At 42.3% G+C, this 23,465-nt stretch overlaps 2 protein-coding genes across 8 annotated transcripts in view; one reads left to right on the top strand and one right to left on the bottom strand.

The window, feature by feature from the left end:
* Nucleotides 1–23,465, bottom strand: part of LOC112559000 (sialin-like) — a 74,050-nt gene that overhangs the window by 33,345 nt on the left and 17,240 nt on the right. The gene's annotated exons all lie outside the window — the stretch shown is intronic.
* LOC112559001 overlaps nt 1,725–23,465 on the top strand; it is a 60,529-nt gene continuing 38,788 nt past the window's right edge. The window contains exons 1-2 of the mRNA XM_025229816.1: nt 1,725–2,326; nt 2,750–2,881. Of these exons, the coding sequence (XP_025085601.1) occupies nt 1,993–2,326; nt 2,750–2,881 (466 nt within the window). The 5' untranslated portion in view covers nt 1,725–1,992. The remainder of the gene's footprint in view (nt 2,327–2,749; nt 2,882–23,465) is intronic.

Raw genomic sequence — 23,465 nt, forward strand, 5'->3', positions numbered from 1 at the left:
ATGTCACAGACCCCTACAACCATTATAGCACACGTCACATACTACTACTGCCATTATCAAACATGTCACAGACCACTACAGTCATTATAGCACACGTCACATACTACTACAGCCATTATCAAACATGTCACAGACCCCTACAACCATTATAGCACACGTCACATACTACTACTGCCATTATCAAACATGTCACAGACCACTACAGTCATTATAGCACACGTCACATACTACTACAGCCATTATCAAACATGTCACAGACCCCTACAACCATTATAGCACACGTCACATACTACTACAGCCATTATCGCACACATCTGCTGTATCATCTCTAGCACCGGTCACTTTCTTGCTTTGTCTACTTTCCTCTCTTGCTTCCTTCCTGTCGTCTGTTGTTGCCGTCGTCAGGCATGGTCACGTGACACTCCCACAAGGCACCTCACGTTGCGGCCATCCGCCTGTCTGAGAGTGACGATAGCAATGCACAAAGTCCATGGCGGCCTGAACTGGGAGATAACTGCAGGAGCTAGGACAGCAGCCTTGTTTACCTCCCTTATCACACCATGTGTGGCTCCCAGCTTCACATAATTCACTTTTCTCTTTTCTTCCTCGACAGGCGAGTTCACAGCATCACAAGAATGTTGTCGTCTCACCTTCTCATAAACAAAGGTTATTGTCAGCCAACAAACAACTCAGGTCACACACACACACGCACACGTTCGTACACACACGCACGCACATGTTCGTACAGACATCAGGTGGCAGGTCCACCCGCTAGACACATGTTAGACATGATGTAGACAACTCACAGCACCCAACATCATGAAGCACTCCAAGTTGGGGAGTGTAGGTAGGGGTGGGTGGGTCACTGGTGTTTTACGCCGAGTCAGCAGCTGAGGCTTCGTCACGGCAAAGGCCGGCCACACGGACTGGGGGCACGCGCCCACCCCAACCTCAGGGCCCCGGGAAGCAAACCTCAGCTCACCCAACGTGCTGACCACAGTTTCACGTCTGCAGCGCTCGTCACAAGCTTGGTGTCTTGTGGCCTTCACACGTAACACACACATATAACACACACAACACACACATAACACACACATATAACACACACACACAATACAACACATAGCACACACACCACACACACACCACACACAACACTACCACACACACAACTTTGTTTGTCAAGCAGTATGAGTCATGAAGGACAGGGTCTGTGTGTCACAGATGAGCTCATCACCGTAATCTGACAACACACCACTGCCAGGTGCACCACGTGACATGAGTGCACACCACTGTCTTGACGACTGTCATGACGATAACCAGAATACGAAGCTAGCGATGGCACTGACACTGTAACATGGCCAGCAGTTAGCCCTGTAACATGGCCAGCATTTAGCCCTGTAACAAGGCCAGCATTTAGCCCTGTAACAAGGCCAGCAGTTAGCCCTGTAACAAGGCCAGCAGTTAGCCCTGTAACAAGGCCAGCATTTAGCCCTGTAACAAGGCCAGCAGTTAGCCCTGTAACAAGGCGCTCATGGAGTGATTAATCAGAATGTGAAAAGTCCGCAAACAACCGTATCGCTGTTCTAAGCCTCCGGGCTGATAGTCCGACATTGACGGTAGTTGCCCTTGTGAGCACGTGGCCAGTGACGTCACCGGCAGGTAGTATAAAAGCACTCGCTAGTCCAGTTCTCGCCTCCTTCTTGCCCCCGAGCCAGGTGGCGCTGTGGTCAAGCACTCACTTTTTTTAAAAAACTCTGACTATCGCGTCACAGGCTGACACGTCGACTGAGAGTGCAGGAACTTCTCTCTGGAGGTGACGACAGGTGGCGCCGTGGTCACGTGTCTCTGGATGTGACGCGTCTTCACAAGGCTGGCCATCAAGGGTTATCTCACCCTGCTACCTCTGTTTTCTTCCCCTGCATCATCCCCCTGCCCATAGTGCGAGGTCGCCAGCAGGTGAAGCAAGTAACAAGTAACAAGTGAGCCGCCATGTCCCGACTTTACGTCGTCTTGCTGGCCTTGACCACCACAAAGGTCAAGGTGAGTCTCTCTGAACTCTTGTGGTCTGACATGACAAGGGAGGCAACCGCTGTGATGAGAGTAGACATGGGCGACATGGTGTACAGCGAGCACGAGATGTGGCGAACCGTCTGTAAGTCGCTCGTGCAGTGCGCGCAGCAGTGCTTCTCCACCCAGGGCTGCAGCGCCTTCACCGTCACCCACGTGACCTCATCTCTGATGACGTGTCGCGGCTATTCAATGACCTTAGACAAACTGCAGAGTGGCGTCCCTTCACCTGGCACACGAGCCTACGACATTCAAGGTACATCCAGGACCTCCATCATGCTTCCGCCTGACTAAACACCCAGTTCGACCGACCGACAGACAGACAGACCGACCGACCGACCGACCGACCGACCGACCGACCGACGCGACCGACCGACCGACCGACCGACCGACCGACCGACCGACCGACCGACCGACCGACAGACAGACAGACAGACAGACAGACAGACAGACAGACAGACAGACAGACAGGCAGACAGACAGACAGACATGATGAGATCGGCAGTGACTATGCTGACGTTAGATGTTGATGCCAACTACTTGACTTCTTTGTCAACACGAGAACAACATTTTACTCCATTGTGCTGTAGAAAGCTTTGTTGGTAAACACAATAAACAGTCGGCTGCTTCACAAACAACATGTGGTGCTAATGCTTCCTCTTCTCTGTTTGCTCGCCAGAGCTGAGTTGGCTGGACAAGGAGTGCACCACTGACTGGGAATGCTCAAACCCAAAGTCCGTCTGCTTGGCTGGCCGCTGTCTGTGTAGCCCCGGCTACTTCTACTCGCACACTGCACGTGACTGCTGGCGGCGTGAGTACCACTCACTCTCACCCTCACACAAGTAGCTGCAGGCTCTCGGTGACTTACTTAGCAAACGGTGTGAGAACGTTTTCCTGTAGCCGTAAAAGTCGTTGGCAGGGAGGGTGGGGGAGACAAATAAAAGGCAGACTATAGAGAAGAGGCTGAGGTGTAGGGGAGAGAACTCCTCACAAGTAGTATTGGCGTGAGTAGCCTTGACGTGAGCTGCATTCACAGACAGCAGCTTAGGGCCACGTCCTCTCCGTCTATTGCTGCTGCAAGGGCCGACTGATGTTGACAACGACAAGGCAGATGACGATAATGAATGAGCTTACCATGCTGACGCCCTGTTGACGCCATGTTGACATGTTGACGCCATGTTGACGCCTGTTGAAACCCTGTTGACATGTTGACGTAACGTTGACGCCTTGTTGACATGTTGACGCCGTGCTGACGCCTTGTACTCAAGTAGTAACCTGCAGCAAGTCTGTGGACTCTGGCAGTGCGTCAGACAACCTGTAAAGTTAAAAGGTAATTCAAAAGATTTACATGACATTAAAATTGTTATTTTTAGATCACTTGATTTGCTCTTAACTGACTTCAAAACATAGTACGCAATCGGTTGCCATGGAAACAGCCAAATGGCGCAAAGCAAACAATTTTAAAAGCTTGTAGCTTTACTCCAGTTGTGAGTAAAACTAAAATTAGTTTTGAGCTGGCTGACTGCAGGAATGATAGGAAATAGTTTTTAAAAAACCTAGTTTTATGAATTTTGTTGTAAAGCGGCAAGTTTAATGCGTTTAAACGTTGTAACTACTAAACTTCTAACTTTTTGAAATTATGCCAGTGTTAAAATGTTTGCATAAATATAAAGAAAGGCAACAAAATATATGTCCTGTGTCTCATTAAGGTCTTGAATCGTAACACAAACAAGAAATCGAGAAAATGTGCAGAAAATGTTGAAAATCTGTTTCATCCGAGCCCTGTCGAGTGTTTCACCATCTGCTAGTGTTCTCCGATGTACAATTTAAACATAACTAATACATTTTTGCTTTATTGTCCTTTAAAAAGTGAACATGGATGCCGTTGTGTGTCCAAATGCTGACTAAGCTGCACAGAAATACTCAGCAAAGTGGCGTTTGCAAATATTGAGTGACACACTTGAAGTTGAGTTAGTTATCTCAGAGACGAGTGTCCACAGTCTCATGGTATCGCCATCTCTGGTCTCTTCGTGTCTAACACCAGGCTGACCTTGTGAGCGGCAGCAGAAGTAGCAGACCTCTGTGCTCATCTTCTTTCTCCACCTTTCGCGAGGTGCTGGAATGACCCCCAACACTGAACTCTGTCACTCAGGAACTCAGTTCAAAAGCTCCATCATTAAAACACAAACTGCACACGGCACTGAGCCCTCCGGAAAGAGATCTTGGGGCAGTGTGCCTTATTCATGTCAGTCAGTCAGTCGTCTCATGTCCGACACCTATGGTTGGAGGGATGACATGATAGAGGGGGCAGCTGACAGGCCGCCATCTTGTCTGTTGTGGGCGACAGTCAGCAGGTCCTGTACAGGACGACCTGTCTAGTAAGTCAGTTCTTCCTCTGACCACCGCGCTGTCCACTGCCCTCCAGGGTACCTTGCAGGACAGTCTTCCACAGGGTGTCGTGCCAAAGAAGACCAGCTTGTCACGTGACTGTTAAAAGTCGAGGTTGCTGGTGTCCTGCGAGTGCGGCCATCTTGTTTCCTACAAAGTCGTTGGTTCTGTGTTCTCTGTATGAGGTCCGGAGCAGCCTCCTCAGCCACTTGGTCTCCAATGTCAGGATGCTCCTGTCCGTGTCGGCGAGTAGAGTCCACGTGTCACATCCGTAGAGTAGGATGGACACTACCAGGGTTTGTACAGCTGGTACTGGTAGTCACCCTTATCTGATGGCTATGCCAGGTCCTATCCAGTCTAGCCATTCCGCTGTTGTTGTCGCGATCCTGGTGTGGATACCAGGCGTGGAGCTGCCGTCCATGGAGAGGGTGGCTCCCAAGTTCTGGAAGCTGCTGACCTCTGGACGTGTACCCCGGTGATAGAGACCTGTGCTGTGTCACTGCCATTGACCTCACTTTGCTCTTGTCAGTGCTGCTCTCCATTCCGTGTACATGTGAACTGTGTGTCAGTCTGTTGGTGAGGTCTTGTAGTTAAACTGTCTGTCTGTCTGTCTGTCTGTCTGTCTGTCTGTCTGTCTGTCTGTCTGTCTGTCTGTCTGTCTGTCTGTCTGTCTGTCTGTCTGTCTGTCTGTCTGTCTGTCTGTCTGTCTGTCGGTGCACCTTATCCGCCTGGGTGTATCCCCACTCAGTACGGTGAGAGTACCGCCAGAGTGGCCGAGTGACCACAAGACATCGGCCCACGGTCAGAGTGTATGTTGCCATACTCCAGACTTCTACCAATCACAGTGCACAGCTACGCTAGCTTACATCCAATGTGGCGACTCGCTTTGTGGCCTTTTGCCATTCAGTCGATGCTGCATAGACCTTGTCATTTTTGTTTGACATAGTCGTATTCCTGTTTTATTGTAATTTTGTGTAGGTGGACACGTGGTAAACACAAATTTTCTAAATAAAAATTCATCGATACTTAAACGTTGAAGTCGGACTTCCGGTTTCACATTCACGATACCGGGATTGTTTATATTTCTCCTTTCTCTTGTCATAGGAATTCGCTATTATAGGCATCATATATAAAATAAGTAGAGAAAATAGATCTTAATAAAATAATAAAATCACGTCTACCATCCCCCTCCAAAAAAAAAACCAAAACAACAACAACCAAAACAAATGCAGGGTTCATAACAACATTACGTCGTCTGCTGTAAACTGAGGCAGCGAACGATATATATTATATCTGCTTAAACGCTCTTTCAAAGGACCTTTCGAAACGTGTTTAATCATAAGTGCAATTATTTTCCTCCGTCAGCTGTAATTCAATAGCATACATAAATTAAGAAAATAGATCTGAATGAAATTACTTAATACTTGGGTCAGTAACTATGGAATAAAAAATGCATGGGTCACACAGAAATAGTACGGAATAATTACTTCAGACGTTTTCTTATGTTACTTATTGAGTCCTATTGGGATTATCTTATTTTAACGCAATTTTTTAATATCAGCTTGAATTCACTATCATTCCATAATACATTATAATTATTGGGTTGTGGCGCAGATAAAACTTTTTAATCTGCTGTACAACAAGGGCTGTAACTCTTAGGAGACTTTTTATGGCGCCAGTATTTTATTTATATGTATTGATTTTGGAAGGCGAATAAAATGGAAGCGAAGAAAGCAAATGTACGTAAATATAAACAGTTTTCAAAAAGCTGCTAGGGCAGTTAGGGGTTCTAAAAGTCAACACATGTAAGCCACATAAATTAGGTTTGAGGGACTGCAATGATGGTAGAGACAATTTAATGCACCCAATACAATAAGTAATCCTTACATAAGCAAACCTGGCCACTTGTACGGCTCCAAGAGGGTATATGGTTCATTCGTAATTAGTGAGCTATCAGACAGTTACATTGGCTGTGCAAGATCTCTACAATGAAGAAGTCAGTGTTGTCAAAACAAGATAACCTGGACACCAACTGTCAATTCAGATAGCAGTGCTGACAGAATCACATTGTGAAGGTGTATAATTCCTTTGGTAATTGCCTTATGTAGGTTTCAATATTAATAGGACTGTATAAACAACCAAAACAAAGAGAAATAGCCATTGATTTACATAAAATCCTTGCCTTTGTAATTTTTTTCAGAAGCAAAACCCAAGAGCAATGAATATATTTTGGGGTCATATAGTAATGGTTGTTAGAAGGCAATCATTCTGCAAGCTGATGATGATGCATACAGACTTAAACTGTGCATCACATGTTCATGCAGTTCTTTTATATGTAGCACACATTCTCACTGATAAAAATTCAGCATACTTTCGCAATTCCAACAGGTAGAAACAGCCTCAAATATGACAAATAAAAATACACAAATGACCAGTAATTATACCACTTAATGGGATCATTTAGCACCAAGTCAGCAGGAAACCTGATTGTACCATTTTTTTCTTAATATTTTCTAAGTACATACGTAATATATATATATTCCACTTTTTCATCATAAATTCCCCTGCTCCTCTTAAATTCTCCTTTTGTGCAAGGACTGTCAGGGAAATAAAGCGACTAATGTTGTCGTATACATAACAGAATGTCTGAAAATGACAACACCATAACTGTACATATAATCATGCAATATTGAATGTCATTGTATTGTTTACCAGTAAGTTGAAATCTCAAACTCAATTGGGGTATTGATTTTGTGCAACCACCCACTGTTAACGTGCATGTAACCAGCAGTATATGGTGTTGATATTGACCAGATGGCCTCCCAAAAATTAAATAAAAATTATTATTATCACACACACACACACACACACACAGAGTACAGCAATAATTGAAAACAATACCAGAAACCTGATGTTTAAAAATTACATTTTTCTTCAAAGCTGGTCATTCGGAAAAGTTCCAATGTAAGTAATTAAACACAGTCATGCCTGTGTGAAAGTAAGATTTGTTTGGACACAACTAAACTGACAGGCAACTTCTTATGTAATCCTTTACCATTCATAGTAACAAAAAGGATCTGCTTGTGTCTACATGTGTCAAAATTATCTCATATGTAAACATTTTGATATCACTTCAAGGATGTTATAATTTTATAACTGCATGCTTTAAATACATTGTTTAAATCTTTTAGAAGAAGATTAAGTATTAGTGATAGCCATACAATATTTGAACTGTTATGACAATGGGATCATGCAGATAAATACTAACAAACTGACAATCTCTTTTAAAAATGCACACAAATGATTTTATTTTCAAATGAAGCGAGTAATCCTGATTAAGTATAGTTGCAAGTAGGTGCTTTAATCATCTCTCTGCTACTTGTGTTCAATGATATATGCATATTCTCAATTGCTCTTATTATTCTCAACTGTTTTTACTTAGAGTGGGAAACAGAATATGAAATTAAGGATGTTTTAATGTTGCCCTTAGATGCTGCTCTGTACACACTTAACGTGTAGACTGTTGTGATACTGATTAATGCATAAAACATTAACAGAGTACTCAGAGCTACAGAATAAATAAAAATGAAGTTAAACTTGATACAATATGTGACTTATTTATTGAAGAGATTACCTGTGCTAGGTAAAAATATTTGCAATGTGGTTTTCTTATTATTTGTTCACAAAAATACATTGTGATCTGTTTCAATACATTTCTTTGTGTAAAAGAACACTGAGAAAAAAAGAAGTAATTACCTAGACCATACTTTTCTAATTAATGCTAATTTCCTTCCTTAGAAAAGAGGTATTTATGAGTTTTTGTACATGCACGAGGCTGTCATAAATAGTCAAAGCAGGAATAATATAAATGTGTTTACAAATCAACAGTATGGATTGCAAGAAATTCAAGCTGTTTGCACACATTTTCATTGGCATTTGCACTTTATGCTCTATTAAGGTGGCAAAAACAATGGGCAACTGTGGATACTCGCCCCAACAATGAAAAAGGACATAACAGTTGATAAAACCCCTTTTTCCAAAGATATATCATTGCTTCTATTAGTAATAAAAGAGAGTAACTTTAAGAAGAAATGTATTTTGAGGCAATTCTTGTAACTTATCTGAGTCATGCAGCTACGTGAACATGTTTTCACTTGTTTTCAGACAGGAAACTGCTTTATCTGGTTACAATGAAAACTTGCCATGGATAAAAAATTATGCATAGATGCATAATATTATTATGAAGGCATTTGTAAAAAAACAATATCCAGTTTATCAAACTTTTCTTAAGTATTCAACAGTAATAATGAAGGTGAAATCGCACAGATTAACATAACTCTGTATTCACTGTGGTATGTCAGAGCTTGTCGGTACTGGACATTTTTCCAGGAGTGACCATCCTTTAGGCTGCACAAAGAACAACAAAACTTTTTTCTGATAGACTTAGCTAAATTGTAAAGCTCAATGCCTGCTTTCTACATCAAGTCCATCCTATACGAAGTATCATGTAAGACACAGTCTAGTGCCTCACAGTCACCATCATGAAACATATGCAACACAACGCATATGTGGATGAAAATCAGGACTATGAGGAAAAAAAAGTATCAGAACAGGTCCATGACAGTTAGGTCCGGAGAACGGATGGTCAGCGCGACAATGATCTTTAGCTTGCAGTCTACTTTTTAGCATTTAATTTATTCATCCCTTCACTGGTATCAAATGGCGCCCTGTCAAGCTTCTCCTCCAGAACTGGTTGTCGAGGGAGGGTGGACAGGTGGATATAGATGCATCGACTCACCAGGCTCATTTCTGAGGTCTGCCTTGATCAGCTGCATGTCAGTTTTGCATGGTATGGCAAGTCTGTTATACCCAGCCAGTATTTTTCTGTCTACCCTACCCGATCAGTTTTGACCACCGTCCATGGAAGGACGATATCAAAGTATGACGTCGTACCGGTAACACCGCCGAACCAGACCGGTTGACATCGCTTTGTTGTTCTGAGAAAAGATTATTGGGTTACCACAAAAGTGTTGAAAATGAGGCACGCGTCTTAGTCTCATGTTGCATAATGACTATTCAGACCAAGCTATCTGCACACTTACAACGGTGCTTTACTTGTTTTCAAGACCCTAACTGCAAACCAGGCCTAGTGGTCCATCTTGGTGGCAACCACACTTAGGATAGTCTTATATGTTGGTCTTATGCTCAATTGATGACAGGACGTCTGTCAGTACTCGGACTGGTTCTCTTAATCATCAACATCACCATTCGATTCATTGGAACTAGCCCAACTTGGAGCAAGCAAGCCCACTCGTAGGAGACCTACCAGTTCCTCTCGTCGGGTATACAATGAGACGTATCAGCGGCGAAGTCTCCCAACGCTTCCGATCCCGTGGGTGACATCAAAAATTAACTCATTCGCGGTCGCCAAGCGATCTTTTGGTTTTTCTCGACGATGACTGCCATCTGCATACATTGTACGAGCGTCTTTGGCAATGTCATGCCAAGAATCAACCATGTCAGCTTCCATCATTTGATGGTGGTGAAAAGTGGTTTGTGGTGACTGCGCAAAGGACTAATTCATTTGTTGTGTTCTCCGTCGGAGATTCGGAGGAGTCCCCTAAAACACTTTATTTTGAACGCCTGGATCCGTCGCACGGACTCGATGAGAAATGTGCACGCCATACATCGCAATAGAGACAACTAGGGACTTTCATAGCTTAAATATGGTGCCAAAGCTGATTTCTGCTGCCTATAAACTGGTGAGCCTTGCCATCGTTACTCCGATCGTGAGCCGAATGCCCGGCGCACAGCTATCATCACTGGAATTAATCGCGTTTAGGTCTGAGCCTTCTTTAGTTAAACTCCGTTCGTGTGGATCTTCACTCTATACTACCAGACCCAGTGGTGTTCACCATGACTTCAATGCTCTTGTCCGTGCTGCTTTGCTTCTATAAGCGTTCGCGGTGGTAGTGAGCTTGTAGGTCAGATCCTGTAATTTGGTGTTGTTACGGACATCAGACCGATCTCGTTCGCAAAGCATTGGTTAAGTAGCGGGCTCCTCCGATGGACACAAAGATGTGGTGGTCCTGAAGTGCATCATGCAGGAAAGACCTCACTCAGTGTTAGGAGTACCGCAACTCCTGGAGCCGTCGTACAGCCGCTTAATATCACTGCTAATAAGTGGAAACTACACAACTTGGAAGATGCGCCTCGATTGCAGAAGAAAAAGACTGTGCGAGAAAGAGAGTGCACACGAAAAAAACATATAGGAAGAAAGAATTTTACAGTGCACCAATGCACTTGCCATAATCGGGTGCCCTACATACCCCTATACATAGAAGAAAGTCAGAGGGAACTAGCAATGTCTCATATAGTTTGTGCTGTAAAAAAAAAAAAAAAGCACACTTAGATGTGTCTTAGCATCCAGTTATAGGTGAAATTTGACCTTAGGGATAGGATGGTAAGTGCATTAAGTCAATAAGAAAACACACAAAGTCTTGAAATTACACTTGATAAAATATATATAGTCTCTTATTTCACTAGAATTAAAAAAGTCTCTTCAGTATGAAATCCCACTGACTCTTCATCTCAGAATTGTGTATATTAATGATTCCACAGGACATTTGCTGCCTTTCACTTTTGCTTTTATTGTTTGACCGCCTTTGGAAAAACTGACTTTTAATTTTATTGTTCGTAAGGGTGTTTCATATATATATATAAATACGTAGAGGTCTATGTATGAATACACTAGGGTACTAGGATGGCCTGTGATGGTAGAAGCATGCGGTCCGGTGAGCAACGGTTAGCGCTGTTAGCGCCTGTCCAACCAATAAGTGAAGGTTGGCTGCTGTGTTTCATATTCTCGTCTCTGGGCACGCTGATCTTTCTCTGCACGTGGATCTGTTTACAGGGCTGGCTGCTTGCCGTAATAGCCTTAGCTTGCGCCTTGATGGTAAGATTAGAAGCAGGCTTGAGTTCAATTTAGCTAAGTCAACAGAAAAAAGTTTTTTCGTTCTTCGGTGCAGCGTAAAGGATGGTCACTCCTGGAAAAATGTCCAATACCAAAGCTCTGACATTACCACAGTGAATACAGAGTTATGTTAATGTGCGAATTTCACCTTCATTAATACTGTTGAATATCTAGAAAAGTTCTGATAAACGGATATTGTTTGTAACAAATGCCTCATAATAATATTATGCATCTAGCATAATTTTCTTTATCCAGTGTAGTTTCATTGTAACCAGATAAAGCAGTTTTCCTGTCTGAAAACAAGTGAAAACATGTTCACGTAGCTGCATGACTCAGATAAGTTACAAGAATTGCCTCAAAATACATTTCTCTTAAAGTTACTCTTTTATTACTAATAGAAGCAATGATATATCTTGGAAAAAGGGTTTTATCAACTGTAATGTCCTTTTTTCATGTTGGGGGTGAGTATCACAGTTGCCCATTGTTTTGCGCACACTTAATAGAGCATAAAAGTGCAAACGTTCAGTGAAAGTGTGCAACAGCTTGAATTTCTTGCAGAGTCTCATGACTGTGATATTGTAACACATTTATATTATTCTATGCTTTGACTATTTATGACAGCATGGTGCATGTACAAAAAACTCATAATACCACTTTTATCTAAGGAAGGAAATTAGCATCAATTAGAAAAAGTATGGTCTAGGTAATTACTTCTTTTTTTCTCAGTGTTCTTTTAACACAAAGAAATGTATTGAAACATATCCAATGTATTTTTGTGAACAAATAATAAGAGAACCACATTGCAAATATTTTTACTAGCACAGGTTAATCTCTTCAATAAAAAATAAGTCACATATTGTATCAAGTTAACTGCGATTTTTATTTATTTTGTAGCGCTGACTTACTGTTAATGTTTTATGCATTAATCAGTATCACAACAGTCTACATGTTTGAGTTGTGTACAGAGCAGCATCTAAGACAGCATTAAAAAATCACTTAATTTCATATTCTGTTTCCACTCTAAGAGAAAAACAGTTGAGAATAGTAAGAGCAGTTGAGAATAATACGCATGTATCATTGAACACAAGTAGCAGAATGACGTAAGCACCTACTTGCAACTATATTTATCAGGATTACTCATTCATTTGAAATAAAATATTTGTGTTCGCATTTTTAAAGAGACTGTCAGTTTGTTAGTATTATCTGCATGATCCCATTGTCATACCAGCTCAAATATTATATGGCTATCAGCTATACTTAATTTCAAAAGATAACAATGTATTTAAAGCATGTAGTTATAAAATTTAACATCCTTGAAAGGATATCAAAATGTTAACATATGAGAACATTTTGACACATGTAGACACAAGCAGATCATTTTGTTTACTATGAAGGTAAAAGATTACATAAGAAGTTGCCTGTACTTTAGTTTGTGTCCAAACAAATCTTACTTTCACACAGGCATGACTGTGTATAATTACTTGCATGAACCTTTCCGAATGACCAGCTTTTGAAGAATGTAATTTTTTAAACATGCAGGTTTCCGGTATTGTTTTCAATATTTTGCTGTATGTGTGTGTGTGTGTGTGTGTGTGTGTGATAACAATAATTTTTATTTAATTTTTGGAGGGAGGCCATCTGGTCAATATCAAACACCAGTATACTGCTGGTTAGCATGCACGTTAACAGTGGGTGGTGCACAAAATCACATACCCCAATTGTGGTTTGAGATTTCAACTTACTGGTAAACAATAACACATGACATTCAATATTGCATGATTTATATGTCAGTTATGGTGTTGTCATTTTCAGACATTCTGTTATGTATACGAATATTATTAGTAGCTTTATCTTCCCTGACAGTCCTTGCACAAAAGGTGAATTTGCAGAAGGAGCAGGGAATTTTAATGGATGAAAAAGTGGAATATATTATCTTTTACGGATGTACTTAGAATATATTAAGAAAAAAATGGTACAATCAGGTTTCCTTCTGACTTGGTGCTAAATGATCCCATTAGTGGTATAATTACTATAGTCATTTGTGTATTTATTTGTCGTATTTGGAGGCTGTTTCTACCTGTTGGAATTGGTGAAAGTATGCTGAATTTTATCAGTGAGAATGTGTGCTACATATAAAGACTGCATGAAAATGTGATGCACAGTTTAATCTGTTGCATCATTCAGCTTGCAGAATGATTGCCTTCTAACAACCAATTACTAGATGACCCAAAATTATATTCATTGCACTTGGGTTTTGCTTCTGAAAAAAAATTACAAAGCAAGGATTTTATGTAAATTAATGGCTCATTTCCTTTGTTTTTGGTTGTTTGTTTCAGTCCTATTAATATTTGAAAACCCTATGGAAGATAAAGGCCATTACCAAAGGAACTTATACACTTCACAATGTGATTCTGTCAGCACTGCTATCTGAATTGACAGTTGGTGTCCAGGTTATCTATTTGTTTTGACACACTGACTATCATTGTAGAGATCTGCAAAATGTAACTGTCTGATAGCTCAGTAATTACGAATGAACCATATACCCTCTTGGAGCGTACAGTGGCCAGGTTGCTTATGTAAGGTTTTACTTATTGTATTGGATGCATTAAATTGTTCTACATCATTGCAGTTCCCTCAAACCTGATTTATGTGGCTTACATGTGTTGACTTTTTAGAACCCCATGACTGCCTAGCAGCTTTTTGAAAAAGGTTTATATTTACGTACATTTGCTTTCTTCGCTTCCATTTTATTTCGCCTTCCAATAGTATAATAAAAAATCTGGCGCCATAAAAGTCTCCTAAGAGTTACAGCCCTTGTTGTACAGCAGATTAAAAGTTTGTTGCCGCCACAAAAATAATTCTAATTATTATTGGTATGCTAGTGAATTCAAGCTGATGGTGAAAAAATTGAGTTAAAATAAGATAATCCAATTAGGACTCAATATATGTAACATTAAAAAACGCCTGAAGTAATTATTCCGTACTATTTCTGTGTACCACGCAGTTTTATTCCATAGTTACTGACCCAAGATATTTAAGTAATTTCATTCAGATATATTTTCTTAATTTAATGTATGCTATTGAATTACAGCTGACGGAGGAAATAATTGCACATGATTAAACACGTTTCGAAAGTCCTTGAAAGGCGACTTAAGCTGGTATAATATATATCGTTCGCTGCCTCAGTTTACAGCAGACGACGTTATATTGTTATGAACCTGCCATTTGTTTTGGTTTTTTTTTTTTGGGGGGGGGGATGGGTAGTTAGTGTGATTTTTATTCATTATTAAGATCATTTTCTCTACTTATTATATATGATGCCTATAATAGCGAATTCCTATGACAAGAGAAATGAGAAATATAAACATATTCATCCCGGTTATCGTGAATGTGAAACCGGAGTTCGACTTTCAACGTTTTAGTATCGCTGAATATTTGTTTACAAATTGTGTTTACCACGTTACCACCTACACAAAATTACAATTAAACAGGAATACGGGGACTATTGTCAAACAAAAATGACAAGGTTGTGTATGCTTGCACATTGGACTCTGAATGGGAAAAGTCCACCCAAAGCGAGTCGCACAGTTGGTTTTTTGTAAGCTAGCGTGGGCTGTTGCACTGTGATTTGTGTAGAGTCTGAGTATGGCAACATACACTCTGGAGTGGGCCGATGTCTTGGGCTCACTCGGCCACTCTGGCGGTACTCTCACATACTGACTGAGTGGGGACTACACCCGGGATGAAGGGTGCACCAGACAGACACAAGACAGACACATGACCAGGATCAGCACAGACAGACACAGACAGACACAGACAGACAACAGACAGAACAGACAGACAGTGACAGACACCAAGACACCAGACAAGGAACACAGACACAGACACAGACACAGGCACTACAGCCACACAGACACATGGACACACAGACACAGAAGGACACACAGACACACAACACAGACACAACAGACACAGACAGACAATGACACAGCAGACAGCCACACACAGACACACACACTAGACACAGACACAACAGACCAGACAGGACACACACAAGACACGACAGACACCCACACAGACCAGACACACACCACAGACACACACCACACAGACACACCACACAGACACAGACACAGCCAGACACGACACACACACAGACACAGACACAGACACACACAGACACACAGACACACACACAGACACAGACACACAGACACACGACACACACACAAGACACACACACAGACACAGACACACACACACAGACACACACACACAGACACACAGACACAGACACACAGACACAGAACACACAGACACACACACAGACACACACACAGGACACAGACACACAGACAACAGACACAGACACAGACACACACACAGACACACACACAGACACACAACACAGACAGACACAGACACACAGACACACAGACACACCAGACACAGACACACAGACACAGAACACACACAGACACACAGACACAGACACACAGACACAGACACACAGACACAGACACAGACACCACAACACAGACCAGACACACACACAGACACAGACACACACACAGACACAGACACACACACACAGACACAGACACACACACACAGACACAGACACACACACACAACACAGACACACACACACAGACACACACAACACACACAGACACAGACACACACACACAGACACACACACACACAGACACACACACACACACAGACACACCAGACACAGACCACACACAGACACACACAACAGACACACACACAGACACAGACACACACACAGACACAGACACACACACACACACAGACACAGACACACACACACAGACACAGACACACACACGACACACACAGGACACACACACACAGACACAGACACACACACACACAGACAGAACACACACACACACAGACACAGACACACACACAGACACAGACACAGACACAGACACACACACACAGACACACACACACACACACACACACACAGAAACACAGACACAGACACACACACAGACACACACACACACACAGACACAGACACAACACACACACAGACACACACACACACACAGACACACACACACACACAGACAACACACAGACACACACACACCACACACAAGACACACACACAGACACAGACACACACACACCGACACAGACACACACACCACACACACACACAGACAACACACCACACAGACACACAGACACACACACACAAGACACACACACACACAGACACACAGACACACACACACAGACACACACAACACACACACAGACCACACACACACACACACACAGACACACACCACACACAGACACAACACACACACAGACACACAACACACACAGACACCACACACACACAGACACACACAACACACAGACACACACACACAGACAACAGACACACAGACACACACACACAGACACCACACACACACACAGACACACACACACACACAGACACACACACACACAGACAACACACACACAACACACAGACAACACACACACACACACACACACACACACACACACACACACACACACACACACATTTGCTTCATACAGGCTGAAGACTTGTCAAACTCGACAAACGGACAAGAGACAGTCTTAGATGCAAGACGCTACTCGTGTTACCGTTACACACTTTATCAGCTTTTAATGCTAAACTGAAATCATGTTACTGTAACATGTTACTGTTTACTCTTCCGTGACTCCTAACAACCTTTCCCATAATGATAGTCTTTTGTCACACCCTTCCTTTTGTAATGTCATGTTACTCTCACCTCTTGTTCTTGTTATTTGGTTCCTCTGTGTTTCTGTATTTGATTTTATTCTTTGTTTAGTACGGTTGTTTATTCTTTTATAGCTCATATTATTTGTTTGTTTTCCTGTCCCTCGTATGCTGTCCATGTTTCGTTCTTATTAAGTTGTTCTTAAGTGCTAAGAGCATGATCCTTAGGAGCGTGAGTCCGCGCTTTACAAATTTTGCATTTATTATTATTTGACTTTGTCACACACCCTGACGGCGATAATGTTACAGTCTTCATCACACACTCTGATGGTGATACTGTTACAGACTTCATCGTCCTCATCACAGACGAGATCAGTGTCGCCGAAAGAGAAAGATGACGCACGTGTCAGTGACCGCTCTTTGCCTATGACGTCAGAGGCACGTTAAAGCATACCCGGCTTATACCCACATGCACCCGATGTAGTTAATTAATGGGCGATACCAACATTCGTATCGCACGTTATAGAAGTTTGATGCAGACCCTGCTACTCGTTACAGTTATTCCTCACACCAACTCGTTACTTAGTATTGCTGTTTATCCTTCCGTCGTTCATATGTTTGTTTGTTTGTTTGTTTGTTTTCTGTCCTCGATCGTTGTTGCCATGTTTCTTTCTGTTTGAAGCTCTCAGAGCATGTTCCTTAGGATGTGTGGCGCCCACCAGCTCCCTCACAATGAAACAGTGCACGGCAGACTGTCGCAGCTCGCCATGAAAAAACATGGCATCACCCCAAACTGTCCTAGCAGCTCTCTGACGAAGCATAGTGTCATGCAACACTGACCTAGCAGCCGCAGAGTGCAGTGTCAAAGACTGTCTGTTGTGCAGGTATACATCGCGCGCCTCACGTGCAGACCTCGCGGCGTCTGGCGCTAGATCGCGTGACGAGGGCAGGAGACAGACTTCTGGCAGCGCGCGGGCTGTTGACGACAGTCGCTACGAGCCGTCCATCATCGCCGGCAGCTTTGTCTACATCCACCGTCCAGCCTGCCGCCTCACCTGACGCCTCATCTGACGCGCACCCTCACCTGCTGGCGCCCCCGCAGGCGGCGGAGGTCCGTCATGACCTGTCCTATGACAGCTTCAAAAATGACCATCTCTGCGACAGTGCCGCGCGTGGGGATGGCCAGCTCCACCCTTAAAACCAGCACAGCCACCGATTTTTATCTTTGATGTCAGAAGCAAATATTGGGATGAGTAATTCTGCACCGGACACTCGCCATTATCTGGCGCCAGCTCTGACCAGCGGTGCCTTCATGTTTGTCTCACGTAGTCGTCAGTGATCGTCTCTTGTGTTTAATGGTTGCCTTACAATACTCCTTAGTGATCGTCTTTTCTTTCTTAATGTTTGTCTCGCCCACAGTCTCCTTATCTCTGTCTCCCTGTCGCTGACTGGTGACTAAAGCCGTTTCATGAAGCTGTCTACGGAAGAAAATTTTATTCAGGAGGTACTAGCAATATACCAGAGATACGCAGAAAAGACAACCTCACATTATCTGCAATCACTTGGAGAAAACCACATTATCTGCTAAATGATCACCTTGTTGGGTGGCTACACCACTTGATACCCTAATCGCTTTTTTTGTCTTTGGCTGCACCCTGCGCTAACAGTGTAACTCCCAGTTATGGAGGTAAGCAGACAGACGCTGTTGAGTCTCTGCTCTGTAACTGCTCGTCAGTTTGGAGGCTACTACTGAAAGTACAGCAACCTTGGAGGCAGTCATGTACCTCCACAATAAATACGGCTCCCAGCGCTTCTTGTGCTGCTCCTGTGTGTAATACTGAGGTTTGTTAGTTACTGTGTGATACTGAGGTTTGATAGTCACTGTGTGGAATACTGAGGTTTGGTAGTCACTGTGTGGAATACTGAGGTTTGGTAGTCACTGTGTGTGATACTGAGGTTTGGTAGTTACTGTGTGATACTGAGGTTTGGTAGTCACTGTGTGATACTGAGGTTTGGTAGTTACTGTGTGATACTGAGGTTTGGTAGTTACTGTGTGGAATATTGAGGTTTGGTAGTCACTGTGTGGAATACTGAGGTTTGGTAGTCACTGTGTGGAATATTGAGGTTTGGTAGTCACTGTGTGGAATACTGAGGTTTGGTAGTCACTGTGTGGAGTACTGAGGTTTGGTAGTCACTGTGTGTGATACTGAGGTTTGATAGTCACTGTGTGTGTGATACTGAGGTTTGATAGTCACTGTGTGTGATACTGAGGTCTGGTAGTCACTGTGTGTGACACTGAGGTTTGATAGTCACTGTGTGTGATACTGAGGTTTGGTAGTCACTGTGTGGAATATTGAGGTTTGATAGTCACTGTGTGTGATGATACTGAGGTTTGATAGTCACTGTGTGTGATACTGAGGTTTCGTAGTCACTGTGTGTGATACTGAGGTTTGGTAGTCACTGTGTGTGACACTGAGGTTTGATAGTCACTGTGTGTGATACTGAGGTTTGGTAGTCACTGTGTGGAATATTGAGGTTTGGTAGTCACTGTGTGTGATACTGAGGTTTGGTAGTCACTGTGTGTGATACTGAGGTTTGATAGTCACTGTGTGTGATACTGAGGTCTGGTAGTTACTGTGTGTGATACTGAGGTCTGGTAGTCACTGTGTGTGATACTGAGGTTTGGTAGTCACTGTGTGTGATACTGAGGTTTGGTAGTCACTGTGTGATATTGAGGTTTGGTAGTACTGTGTGTGATCTGAGGTTTGGTAGTCACTGTGTGTGATACTGAGGTCTGGTAGTTACTGTGTGTTGTACTGAGGTCGTAGTCACTGTGTGTGATACTGAGGTTTGGAGTCACTGTGTGTGTACTGAGGTTTGTGTAGCACTGTGTGTAATACTGAGGTTTGATAGTCATTGTGTGGAATATTGAGTTTGGTAGTCACTGTGTGTGTGATATGAGGTTGATAGTCACTGTGTGATACTGGTTTGATAGTCACTGTGTGTGATACTGAGGTTTGATAGTCATGTGTGGATATTTTGAGGTTTGGTAGTCACTGTTGTAGTATCTATAAATTTGTGCTTTGTAATACTCGCTTTGAGTCACTTTTTATTGTAGCATGTCAATTGTGCTGCTCATGTATGTAATACTGAGGTTTATAGTTATTGTTGTACTATGGTATAATAAACTTAAGATACAAATATGTTGTTTTGTAGTCTGGTGCTGTGTAGCATTAGCATTGCTATGCTGTACTATAGTCTGGTGCTGTGTAACATTGCCACACTCTACTATAGTCTGGTGCTGTGTAACATTGCCATGCTGAACTATAGTCTAGTGCTGTGTAACATTGCCACACTGTACTATAGTCTGGTGCTGTGTAACATTGCCATGCTGTACTATAGTCTGGTGCTGTGTAACATTGCCATGCTGTACTATAGTCTGGTGCTGTGTAACATTGCCACACTGTACCAGTCTGGTGCTGTGTAACATTGCCACGCTGTACTATAGTCTGGTGCTGTGTAACATTGCCACGCTGTACTATAGTCTGGTGCTGTGTAACATTGCCACGCTGAACTATAGTCTGGTGCTGTGTAACATTGCCACACTCTACTATAGTCTGGTGCTGTGTAACATTGCCATGCTGTACTATAGTCTGGTGTTCTGACATTGATGTTTTTGATGACTTCTCTAGTGCCCAGCCATGATGTGGACCCCTTACTCTGGCTGCTGTTGATAAATTTGCCTGCACGAGAGACAGGGTGGGGGGAAGGTGCTTCCCTGAATGAATGCTAAGTATGAATAGATATTCGTGGGGTAGTCTATGAATGTTGAAGTGGCAAAGAAGAGTTTCCTGGATTAGAGAATGTTGAGAAGAGGTACATGGATGGAGTGCATGAGGCAAGAGTGTCCTGGAAAGGAAGGCAGATGAAACAGAATGAGGATTAGGAGACAGTGTAGAGAATAGGACAGTTTTGATATCAAGTAGAAAAGGATAGTCTAGATCAGACCTGGGCAAACGCCGGCCACGGGCCGGATCCGGCCGCCTCCTGTCTCTGACCGGCCCGCCCGCTGGTCTGCCGCCACTTATATATATATGTATACAGTATTGGGTAACACTGAGTTAACTATATTAGTCCGGCCCTCTAGAACCATCCCAGTTTCTCATGCGGCCCCTTGGGAAAATTAATTGCCCACCCTGGTCTAGATGACGGGCAATTTTGCTGTTACTTATATAGCTGTAGTAGAAAGGATAGTCTAGAGCAAGGGTGGCAAAGTATGGCCTTTGGGATGGGTTCAGCTGAGGATGTCTTTGGACCGGCCCATCTACTACAGTGTGAAGTGTGTACTTCTTTTATGTAAAATATATATATTACTCAAGCTAGGGTTTATCTAATTAGAATTTATTAAATACGACTTACGTTAAAACTCTGCAGTCTGTAACATTCTACACAATGGACGAGGACGAGGATCTGGCTGCAGTTCTGCCAACTGCCACGTCACAGCCATATTTGTTAAACAGCTTCACTTTTCCCATACAATTCGAGAAGTGCGCTTCATTCTGTATGCATTTTTATTCGATGTTCACTAGGTTTGTTGTGTAGTCACAGCCTGGGCTTTTGGTTTTAGAACTTTCGCACTTGTGTGATCTGCTTGATGACTTGTTTGTCTGCATCCTTATTTCATTGCTGTCTTGAATCTAGATAGAAGCTGGCAGCGGATTTTATACATATATAATGTTTCCATTGAAATATAACATCTTGGAACTATTAAACCACTGGCTCATTTGTTATAAGTCTTGAGATGAAATGATATGATTTATCTTCTATGTTTGATACGAACAAATCTGACAATATCAATTCTCAGATGCTGACTAGCTAGCTACAAGTTCAGAATAGTCAACAATGGCTACTAAGCTCTAGGAAGCAGCTTAGTCATCACTGCGGCTCTCGTGCGGACTAGCTACCTGGTCAGTCAACATGCACTATTGACGATGTCATACTGGAAACTTGTATGAATGATCCTTTTCCACAATTTAATCTCCTGACACAAAGGACTTGTAGGATGAGGCACCATATAGTGACTATCAAATTTAAGCAGTAATTTTAGATGCTTACTGGTCTATCCCGCCACCCTGTGAAAGCTAAACTGTTGTTTACTAATACAATGCACACACATCCACAGCCCTCCCTTTCCTATACACACTAATAGTCACACACAAGGTTCTAAGTTTCATTTCATTGTCTTCTTGACATCTTTGGGTTTGTGCTTATGTAACATAAAGTTAATCCCATTATTTTACCACACACCAACTCTCTTCACTTCAGGGTTTCTTGCCCTTCTACCCAGCAGACATAGCTCTTCACCTGTGTTCGTTGAGCTCTACTGTACAGAATTCACAGCTAGTACAATCATTCACTTCATGGTGTTCTTCTCTGTACTGGGAAAAAAAATCCTTACATCCTTGATGCCTTTTTTCTAGAGCTTGTCACATGATTTCACTAGGCATGCAAATTTAACAGGTCTGTTAATGGGAATTTCTTCTCTCATTATCCAGTGTTTTTTCTCTTAAAATTAGTTGATTAAGTTTCACAAAGTATGTTTGCTGTGTTTAAACTGGTTTGTGAAAGCTATCAGATATACCTTTTCCTCCTAAAACTTGGAAAGATGATACAGTAGTAGTATGGTCTTTTAATACTGTCTCCATACTGGATGTTCAATTATCATCTATAATCATGTCATCTAACATTAGAATTTATAAATGAATATTACTGTCTTACTGCTTTTTTGCAAAGCGTAATACAGATTTTGTAAAAGAGGTTCCATTCATAAATAAGCAACTGTCAATATTTTAAGGTCACATATTATTGAATGATTAATTCTGATTTCATACAATACATTGAAATGATGTAATAGGATTATGCTGTTGATAGAAAAAAGGTGCACTACAACAACGCATCAATAAATAATCAGATGAAAAAATCCACCAGTACATTACACGCTGCATCCATAAATAATCAGATGCAGCACATTTAGAGCTTCTTACCACACTGATGACTGCAAATGTTAATCTGCGAATAACAAACATGTAAACCTATGCATGCATGCACGATAGACTTTCTCTCTAGCCCATTGTTTATACTCATAGAACTGTTATACATTTATTATTGCACACACACACAACAGATTTATTGTTATCAACGCATGCACTTTTAATTTATTTATTATTATTTGTGCATGTGTCATGACTTCTCACAACAGATATACTAATAATA

The sequence above is a fragment of the Pomacea canaliculata genome, linkage group LG3 (assembly GCF_003073045.1).
Source record: "Pomacea canaliculata isolate SZHN2017 linkage group LG3, ASM307304v1, whole genome shotgun sequence".
Taxonomy (NCBI): Eukaryota; Metazoa; Mollusca; class Gastropoda; order Architaenioglossa; family Ampullariidae; genus Pomacea; species Pomacea canaliculata.